General features: G+C 39.3%; 1 protein-coding gene across 3 annotated transcripts; it reads left to right on the top strand.

Annotated features, from left to right (window-relative positions):
* The first annotated feature begins 816 nt into the window (after positions 1-816).
* znf513 (zinc finger protein 513) lies at positions 817-9,783 on the top strand. 3 transcript variants are annotated; one of them, XM_011491779.3, is made up of 5 exons: positions 817-1,026; positions 2,429-2,542; positions 4,327-4,458; positions 6,689-7,447; positions 7,680-9,783. In XM_011491779.3, exons 2-5 carry the CDS (start codon positions 2,503-2,505, stop codon positions 8,627-8,629), a joined length of 1,881 nt encoding a protein of 626 aa, XP_011490081.1. In that variant the 5' UTR covers positions 817-1,026; positions 2,429-2,502; the 3' UTR covers positions 8,630-9,783. The 3 variants fall into 3 exon arrangements, with proteins under 3 accessions (XP_011490081.1, XP_011490080.1, XP_020570129.1); XM_011491778.3 differs by having other exon boundaries at positions 2,414-2,542; XM_020714470.2 differs by lacking the exon at positions 817-1,026 and adding an exon at positions 1,068-1,086 and having other exon boundaries at positions 2,414-2,542.
* The last annotated feature ends 598 nt before the right edge of the window (positions 9,784-10,381 follow it).

Here is a 10,381-nt window from a genome sequence, read left to right as displayed (position 1 = left end):
AAGAGTTGACTGCAGGAAATTTATATTTTGTTAATAATTGTCTGTCTTGATAAACAAAGAATGCAGCAGCAGTCAGAATGAACAGATGCTAAATGCACTGAGACGGTGTAACAAAGGGGATCTTTGGTAGTTTAGTTCATGTAGATTTGTCACTTAATCCTTTTTATTGCACAATTACACTTTAAAACATAAAGGTATGTAGATTTATGAATAGCACACAGTATTGTGCAGCTGTGCCATAGTGAGTGATAACACATTGATTTGTCTTCTTTTATCCCTAACCATGGTATAATACTTGGGGGGGGGGGGGGGGGGGGGGTTGCCCTGTTACTAACTTTCTTTTTAGAGGACCTCTTGAACTTTACCCTAAATACGTAAAGAATAGAGTTAGAAGGGGTTTTCTCTGTTCTTTCATTATAAAGGCACATACTAATTTGATCAAATCATTGAACATTTCAAATGTTTGGCAAAATGTGTGTAAATTGTATATTTCATGATATATTTTAAGATAATTTAATTAGTTGAAAACTGTTTCCCAAAAGACAATATTGAACAGTTGACCTTTACACATTTGTAAATGTATGCCAATGTACCTAGTCAACAACAATAACACAAAGTAGATTACACTTACTGCTACCGTCATAAATTATTAATGTTGTTGTTGTCAATGTTGCTCTGCAAATTAAAAACATCATATTGTGTATATGTTCTCATACGAAGTGTAATTTGTGATTAAACCCCATTTTGACAAAACAGCAACAACTGTCAAAGGGACAAACGTGCCTCTTTTATTCTGAAACGTTTAAACCGGAAGTAAGGACGTTGTTGCTGTATGCTCTACGTCACATCAGAAAATCAATTAAGTTATGAAAAATACCATTAATTGCCTTTCTTTGTCATCACTGCTCCAGAAGAAATGGCGGATCTTTATACGTCCGGGGTTTGAGGGAAATGTTTTTTAACCAAATGTAGTGTTTACGGGCTACAGGAATCATTTCAATCGTCACGTACATTTACGTTTCAAAGGTAAGTTAGCTTAGTAGCTAACCTGTGAAGTTGACATTAGCCTGGCTAATTAGATGTGCGGTGAGTTCTTCAATTCAGTCCTGATTAATAGGAGATTTCAGTTACAGCTTGCATGAAGACGCGTCTTTGTAAAGCTGTCGTAGGGACACGTACCTTTATTTTTTGTGCTAAAGAGATTTATATTCTTTAGAGTAGCAACACGCCTGACTTTATTAAAATATTCCGGTTATTTGCCCCATTTTATGTTAATTACAGGGCGACTGTGTAGCCATTTTGCCAGCCTAAAGCAGCCTAATTGCTTTTGTTTACGGGGTTTAATGTTTATTTTTTGTGGTTATGAATTCATAAACTTGTGACTGAGATGTCTGCTAATTCTATTCTTAAATGTAAAAAATTATTTAAACAAAGTCATTTGAGTAACTGTAAGGTATTGTAAGCGTTTTTGTGTAGGTAAATAAAAAACATTAGTTTGATGAAAGTACTAGCTCGGCAAAGCTAAATGTAAAAGTTTTTTTTCTTTCTTTATTTTGTAAATCTAAATATTATTAAGTGAACAATTTCTGCCTCCTTCACAGCCTCCTTTTTACTTAATGAAATTAAAAGGTGTTTATTATCATGTTTATTTATTGTGGCCTGCTTAGTTGTACACGTTCTTCTGTCGTTTATTTAATATTGAATTATTGACCTTTGTTATCTTATTTTATTTTTATGATTTTGGCCCGGCTAAAGTAAATTCTAGTGCCTAATTTCTCTATTACATCGTAAGTCATTTGTCCTTTTATACCATTGTGCCTGTGAGTCACAAAGCTTTTAAGTTGATGCATTGTTCAACCAACTAAATGTTAAGGATCCTGTACCATTTAAAATTTCACTTCATGCATTTCATAATGAAGCTAAGTGTTGTTGCAGCTTTATTTATTTTTTCTCTATAATGGATTTCTTTTGTTTGTGATTATTTTCCGTTTCCTTTCATGAAACCTTTATGACGATTAACTCTAAGTACAATAATTACATTATCATCAAAAGTTTATCTGCTTTAGTGATAGAAAGTAAAAGCAAGTGTTGAATTAGTGAATACGTGCAAAAGAATGTGTAACACTAAAACACTTCCTCCGTAACTTGGATGTACAAAGTCTGAAGTTAGTCTACACATTAGGCGGGTTTTTGCTGCTGACTCATGACAGTTTAATGTTTTTTTGACACATTTAGTGTTTATCTGTTTTATATAAACCTATTAGAAGCCATAAAAACAAGATGTTTAAAAACAGACAATTCAAAAAATAAAATTACCACAGCTTTTGTTTTATTAGATTAAAAATTTCCTCTTTTTCAATTATCTATTTTAAATCTGATAATGTCATCCCCCCCCCCCCTATTTTTTTCATAGTTGATTGTTTCTCAGACAGATGAGAATGAGCTGATGGTTGTGAAAGTCTGCAAGAGGACTCCAGGTACAGAGGAGAGGTCAACTGGAAGATGCCAAGAAAAAAACAACAGAATCCACAGCCAGTGAAATGTATGTACTCAGTTATGTTAAAACAGATTTTTTTTAAAAAGGCCTCTCATGTCATGTAGTAACACACAACTTGTGATGTGTGTTATGATCTATTTTTGTTACATATTTCTGCTGTTCAAGTTGTTTAGAAATACATTATTATTCAAACGTTCTAGGTTTCAAAAATTTTTAAGCATTGTCATCCAAAAAATAAATAAATAGCAGAAAGTTAAGTCAACCCTTAAAGTCTAAATTAGTCCTTAAAGTGTGTGATCTGATGGTGAACCTGTAACAAAAAAAAACTTGAAAAGATTAGAATTAAACTGATGTGCAACCCTAAAAACCCTTCTGAATTTGGCTAATCTGTGAAAAATTTTCACTTTGCAAGAAACCTGAATTTGGACTCTGGGGCAATAAGAAATGTTTTTTTGTCTGAGTTCAGATTTATTCTGTTCCAGAGATCAGCACATCAGTGTAAGAAGAGATGTGGATGATGGAATGCACCCATAATGCCTTGGGGCTACTTTAAAAGCCATGGTTCAGGTTTTGCTGCACTTTGTCTGGTGCAGCTGCACCATCATTAAATGCCTAAAAAATGAGGTCACCTGAGTCCAAACCCCGACTCTGTTGAAGGTTTTTGGGATCTGCTAGAAGCATTTTATGCATTCCCAATACTCAACGATGTAAATTTAAGTCCAAGTGACCAAATTTTGACAAAAATCTAACAAAAACTTCAAGTGTGGCTTTTTGGGTAGGCAGTATATAAACTTTTCTAGATGTGAGAACATTAAATAAACAATAAATGGCTGTTTGAATCTAGCTTGACTACCACCAAGTTTGACTATATTTTTGTTTGATTATGAAACAGTATTTTTTTTTTAAATTAATCTACATGACATATGAATGTGGTGCATTGGTTCTTGTTAAATTTTTGCTTTAAAGTTATATTTTTATCTATTTTCTAAGTATTCCCAATAGTGTTTTAATTATGATTATGCCAAAATCTAAAGGCTATATTTTCTGCAGACCGGCAGTAGATCGTGAGAAATTCGCCTCTAAGTTGTGGGCACGACGATTGGCGCGGAGCAACCCCGCCCCCTTTCTCTCCCTGTCGCTAAGTGCTCTGTTTCCACGCACAGCCGCTAGCTTACCACTCCAGCCTAACATTAGCATTAAAGATACAGGCTGTCCACTTGGCAGTGTCTTGATATAAGGCACTGAATTTATTTTCTTCTGCAGATTGGAGAAATAGCCTCGACTGCAAACACATGAGTTTTTCTCTCTCAGTGCAATAATTTTGGTAAAAATATGACATCGGTATACTCAGAAATGCAGATTTTTTCTTAAATTCTTAAATATATATCTTCCATTATTAGAAAAACGCTACAAAATCATGTTAAAAGTACCAAAAACAGTGGGTCTTTAATGTACATCAATGCATTTGCCAGTACACGGTGGCATAATGCAAAAACTAAGCTCCATATAGAATGGCTTCAAAACAGGAAGTCCCTGAGCGAGCATTTGTGTCCTGATCATTAAAGGTCAAATCAGTTTGTTTTCGTTAGAAAAGGTTTTAATAAAGTCCAGTTTTCATTATATCAAAACAGCTTAATTTAATCAAGTATAATTTACTGAAAAATTACAAAAAACACTACCCTGGAGGAGGTTGTTTTTGTACAAAAATGTTCTTATCTGTCATAGCATGCTTAACAATATACTTTGAAGCAGATTTACATGTTGGCATGTAACTTGCAGACTACTCTTAATATTCTTTAAATTAAATGTTTGATTTTTTGTGACTGTAGTGGATTCTGAGGATGGTGTAGCCATTGAAGCTCCAGGAAACCTCCACTTAGACACTGACCTCTTTCTAGGACACGACCTTGAGTTTGATGCTCCTGATCATGACAAGATTCTAGGCCTGGAAAAGTTCTCAGGTTTGTAAAATCCAATGTCTAACCAAGAGGAAACGGGGATGCAATAATGAAGGATGTGAGGCAGAGATTTTTTTTTAAAGCACAAACTGTAACAAGTTCTTTAACTCCACCCATTTTTGAACATTTGTTTGGGCTTTATAGGTTTGAACTTGTAACTGATTCAAATCCCAAGTTAGTTTTAGGTGGAGGGAGTTCCTGTGGTGTAGCTTTAATGACAAACCCAGTTTTACCTTATTTCTTGCATACTTTGCAACCCCTATGTGTTTGCAGTGTGGTTAATTTTTATTTAGCTGGCATATGACAACAGAAAGAGCTGAGTACTGACTTGCAAGACTTTGAATTATTTATTGAAGCAAAGGTCGCCTGCTTTTGAATGTGCTAAAAAGTCCTGTCACCTGAAATATGCTGATGCTCTGTCCTTTAAACTCCTAAATGATTACTTTTGGACTTTTTAACCACAATCATACACTCATTAAAACCTTCATTTCTTTCTGGAAATGTTCTGATCAAAAACTTGTAGTCTATCTTAAGACTGACCTTTTTCCACATTTTAGGATGATTTTAAAGCTCCACTCCAATCACCTTTTATTCATTGTTGAGCGTTCCCAGTGGTCTTTTATTTATGATGATGCCGTTTCAGCCAAAATTTAAGAACCTGTGCAGTTTTCTAGGACATAGTTTCTGCAGAGCGGCAGGAGTTCATTAGAAATTAATCTCTGAGTTGTGGGTGGGACTGGTTGTGTGGAGTAAGCCTGCCCTAATCTCCTTTTGTTTGCACTCTCCCGCTAGTTTACATCCCCTGCAACAGAAATGGAGAGCATTATTGGAGCTATCCAGCCGTAGTTTCAGTGACACACTCCAATGAAAACGGTGTTTTTTAACATGTCCATGTGACATTTTTCTGATGATGGAGGACAGATGTAAAGGTTGGAGGTGTGAGGAGCTGGAAGTTAGTGGGAGTGTGTGTAAACAAAGAGCTCTCAGCAACGATGAGGGGAAGCAGCAGCCCCGCCCACAACTCAGAGGTGAATTTCTAATGAACTACTGCCGCTCTGCAGAAACTATGTCCTAGAAAACGAAACACTATTTTTTTGTGGCTAAAAAAATGGAACAATCATAATTAAAAGACGACTCGATCACTTTTACAATAGATCAAAATATGATTGGAGCAGGTTTTTAATTAGCTTTTGAAAAAGGCATGACATTGATTTATTTTTGTTTTCACATTACATCATACCCAAAAAGAAATGGAACAATCCAGTTTCTAGACTACTGAGACATTTCTCCCGTTTGTCTTGTGTGTGTTGTTTTTTTTTTATACGAATAACATGTTGTGTTCATCGCTGATGAAGTGTGCGTTCGGCGCCGATGTCAGATTGAGAGGGGGAGGGGTCCCCATATTTCAAGCATGACTGTCAAATGGAGTGATCTGAAAAATGGAAGAGTACTAAAAGGACTAGAATTACATAAGGGTCGTAAAAATAGGACTATTACCATCAAGGAGGCCATTATGAGAGGGCATTTATTCATCATCATCATCATCATCATCATCATCATCATCAGCTGCCTTTGCTTCTACCCTGCTGCCATTATCGTTTTTCCCCTCATCACTGCCGCTACCACCATCATCATCATCATCATCATCATCATCATCATCATCATCATCATCATCATCTTCTACCCTCATCATCATGATCATCATCATCAGAAGCAGCAGTCCCACCATTATAGTCCTCCTCATAATCATCAGTAATCATCCATGGGGTGGCTGTGGGACAGGATAAAAGGCCAGGCTCTGCCCTCACCTTCCTCACTCTGTGCTTCAGACTCTGAGAAAGGTGGTGGTCTCAGTCTGCAGTCAGGGGTGCCAGGCGAAGCGAGGCAGCTGCAAGTTTAAACAGTCCTTTTCTTTCCGCCCTCTGGGATAAACGTATAGATTGACAGTCTTGTAGCTGGTTTACACGTACTGAAGTGAGTATCTGGTGTTGCTTTTACAACTTGGAGATGTTTTGTCCTCATCTGTTCCTAGTTTTCCGTTTGAATGAAATGTTTCTGCACAATATTTACCTTTTGCATTCCACTGTGCACATGTCATTTTTTAATTTTTTTGTAGGTAAAAAAACTCCTTTGTTGATCTAAATGAAGCACAAAAAAACGTGTTCATTCAAATGAGGCTGTTTACATTTTAGGAGCTTTTCCAGCAGAATGAAGTGTTTGCCTTTGCTTGCAGAAGTAGCTGCAGAGATCGGCTTCTCCGTGTTTCCTCTGGGTGATGAGAGTTCTGCCTACAGTCAGCTCAGCATGGAGAGTGAAACAGACAACTCGCGCAGCACAAGTGACAACGGGAGAGAAGACGAGAGCAGAGCAAGCCAGTCGGAGTCCAGTTTCCCCCCTTATCTGTCCTGCAGGGGCTGTGGACAGTTGCGAGACGAACTTCTTGGACCTGGCATGGACCTTGTCGGTTCTTACTGTCTGAGGTGCTGCAAAGCATCCAGGGAAAGCAAAAATATTGAATTCTGTTTACCTTTTGGAAACATTGGGATCCGTTCCCAAATCCGGGCAGGCTCACAGCCTGAATGCGAACTGGGAGACGAGGAGGGAGACCAATCCACCTCGGGGGAAGACAAACTGTGTAAGCAGCACTCGTGCCACCTCTGCGGTTTCTCCTCGCGTTATGCCAACCATGTGAAGCGTCACATGAAGACGCACAACGGGGAGAAGCCCTTCAACTGCCCTCTGTGCACCTACGCCTCAGCACAGCTGGTCAACCTGCAGAGACACCTGCGCATCCACACCGGGGAGAAACCTTACAAGTGCAGCAGCTGTAGTTTCGCTTGCAGCTCGCTGGGCAACCTCAAAAGGCACCAGCGCATGCACGTCCCCTCTGCTGGGGTGGGACAGGACACCTCACTGAGACTGGACAATCCCCAAACTGGATCAAAAAAACCTGTAGACCTGCAGAGACCAAACGGGGAAGCCTCTGCTTCAGGTAAGGTCATTTTATTCGGTCCTGCAGCTTTCCTGTAACGCAAGGACCAGACTGGTTTTAAAAGTCTTCTTTCTTACTGCGTCTAAGTGAAAATCTGACCCCCGCCACATACTCAATAACTCACCAACATCTGCACACACCTAGTACCTGGTTAAAATGAATTTTTGACTAAATAAACCCCCAATTCCCCATTTTGATCCAACTCTCTCTGTCATGTTGTATTTATTTTTAGAGATTGACAAGCCAACGTCAAACCTTGGTTTAGGAGCCCAGAACGGTGATTACTTGTCAGCCTTTGACGGCTTAAAGGGAGCCTCACCACCACCCATCCCTGCCTCCAAACCTGCACCAGGCCCCCATCCTCCCCCCATGATGGAGTTTACCGACAGCAGCAGTAGCAGTGCCACCAGGGGGAGCGTAGCAGATGAAGCCACCATCCCACCCTCACTTTTTCCCTTCACTTGCCGGCTGTGTGGCGTCGTCCTTGAAGATGAAGACGGCTCCTCAGCGCAGATCTGTGCCAAGTGCACCCTCGACATGCTGACAAAAGACTCCTCGTCCTCCCCCAACAGTCCTGGCGAGCGCAGCGACAAGGTCTACACGTGTTCCGCCTGCCCTTTCCTCACACACTACCCCAACCATTTGGCACGCCACATGAAAACCCACAGCGGGGAAAAACCATACAAGTGCCCACAGTGCGACTACGCCTCAGCGCACTTCGACAACCTCAAGCGGCACCACCGGGTGCACACGGGGGAGAAGCCGTATAAGTGCCATTTGTGCGATTACGCATGCGGGAACCTGGCCAACCTAAAGAGGCATCAGAGGGTGCACTCGGGCGCCAAGCCCTTCCAGTGCACACTATGCAGCTACAACTGCAACCAAAGCATGAACCTGAAGAGACACATGCTGCGGCACACGGGGGAAAAACCCTACAAGTGTCAGGAGTGCGGCTACACCACCGGCCACTGGGACAACTACAAAAGACACCAGAAGAAGCACGGCCTGGCCACAGACAGCTGGGTCAAAGTGCCGATGACAGACAACAACGAAGAGGAGGACGCCAGGAACAGGCAGGGAGGCGGCGTTCAACCTCATAGAAAGGAAGGAGTCAGCATGCAGTACATGCCAAGGGAAGGGGGTCCCACAATGCACCCGTGCTACAAACTGGAGATTGCATAACTTCAAACTCAGCTCAATAAATTGACCAGCAACTTGTTTGTTATAATGTTGAACGTGTCAGTCTTTTACTGTTCTGTCAAATCTTTTGAGGCTGCTAATAGATTGTATGTCGTCTTGTTTTGCCTGGTGTCAGCAGCACTGTAAGCTCCTCATGCTTGTTTGTTCTCACTCTTAACACCCAACGATCCCTGGAATAGATGCACACATTCGCCTAAACTGTTACGGCTGCACTGTGTAGTTCTAGTCACCATTTTAATACACAAGCAGGTTTTTATACAACAAACACTGATCAGGCGTTTTATTTTTTTTCCCCTCAGTAATTTAAAGTAGTTTTTGCCTGACTTCCTTTGGATTCATGGGTTCATTTAACACTAATCACATACAAAAGTGTATTTTTTTACAAAGTGACTATACAGTGCAGCTTAAAGCAATTTTCTACTGTGCTTTTGTAGCTACAGCCTTCCAGCTTTGCTAGTAGTTTGCCTTTCAGTAAATGAATACTTCAAGTAATATTTAAAGTATAGGAGGTGTTTGACTTTGGTCAAATAGTCATTATGTAATCCTCCAAGTCATTTTTGCCAGACCCACTTGAAAAAGATTTTTTTGTTGTTGTGAAAGACAAGCTTTGAACACAGAAAATGCACGTGAAAGCATGTCGAAATGCCCTCAAAGAAAAAGCACACTCAGCTCTGAGTTCCTGGTTTAGATGAAAATAGTAAAAAAAAAGTATTTATTGTGATTCTATACTGAAATCTCAACAGAAATATAAACTATTTTTCTCTTAGAGATTTTTTAAATGGCCTTTTACTTACATTTACCGATCAATGTGAATTTATTTGGTTGTTTTTGTGTTAGTCAGCTGGCGTGCATGTCTTTTTGTTTTTTGGTTGTGTTTTCTTTGAATGTTTGGATTGCCATGTTGGCTTCATATAGAAATTGGATTTAAATGAAACTGGTGAGTAACTATTGTGCAAGTGGTAGACTCTCCAGATCGTTTTCAGTTTGAACTTGAACTGCCGTTATCTGAAGAGCGACCATCCGTGTTTGTATGCAGTGTCTTATAAATGCCTTAAGAGAGACGTTTAAAATAAACATGAGAAATTACTGGATGTCAACTGCAGGACTTTTTTGGGGGGTCGGTGCCCTAAAAAAAACAAAAAAAAAATCAAATTGTCTTCAAACTTTTTTGTGCCAATTCTCACAAAAATGATGCATTATGGATAAACTTTTTGCCAGCGTTAACCCTTGTGCTATCCTAGGCACTTTAACGTTGGGAGTTGGGTCAAAAATCTTTTGAAATCTTTCCACCTTTATCCACCATGGTAGGGATAACGTGTCAATGTAAGGGTGGGGTCATAGGATAGTTTAAGTTTAACATTAAAGATTGGAAGCCAGACCAGCTTCTGCTGGAATCCACCTTCACCTCTACAAGGCTCCCATAAGGATCTAATATTTAAACAAAAATGACCAACAAAACCTCTTTCTGTCCTACAAAAAGTCTATTTTTCCACATTTCTAATAAAAAAACTGAACTCACCCATATACAGTACCTTCAAAATCGACCAAACTTTTAAATATTTTACCAGATATTTTAACTTATTTTCAGCTTGTTTCAAACATTGACAATATAATGAAATGATGGCTTTTGGTAGTTGCTGTGTAATTTGATGACAACCACTGAAATTTTGTTTATTTCTGTTTATTTTAGCATCATCACAAACAAGGCAGACATTGACTTTTACACCAAAATCT

Source organism: Oryzias latipes, chromosome 24 (genome assembly GCF_002234675.1).
Source record: "Oryzias latipes chromosome 24, ASM223467v1".
NCBI classification, from domain to species: domain Eukaryota; kingdom Metazoa; phylum Chordata; class Actinopteri; order Beloniformes; family Adrianichthyidae; genus Oryzias; species Oryzias latipes.
The sequence above is the reverse complement of the archived record's forward strand: the minus strand, read 5'-3'. Positions and strand labels throughout refer to the sequence as shown.

What these genes read in the sequence shown, in the direction of transcription:
- znf513 (XM_011491779.3), top strand. Translation starts at nt 2,503, where the DNA reads ATGCCAAGAAAAAAACAACAGAATCCACAGCCAGTGAAAT. An exon ending in AGGCCTGGAAAAGTTCTCAG is followed by an intron (nt 4,459 to 6,688) that starts GTTTGTAAAATC and finishes CTTTGCTTGCAG; the next exon opens with AAGTAGCTGCAGAGATCGGC. An exon ending in CGGGGAAGCCTCTGCTTCAG is followed by an intron (nt 7,448 to 7,679) that starts GTAAGGTCATTT and finishes ATTTATTTTTAG; the next exon opens with AGATTGACAAGCCAACGTCA.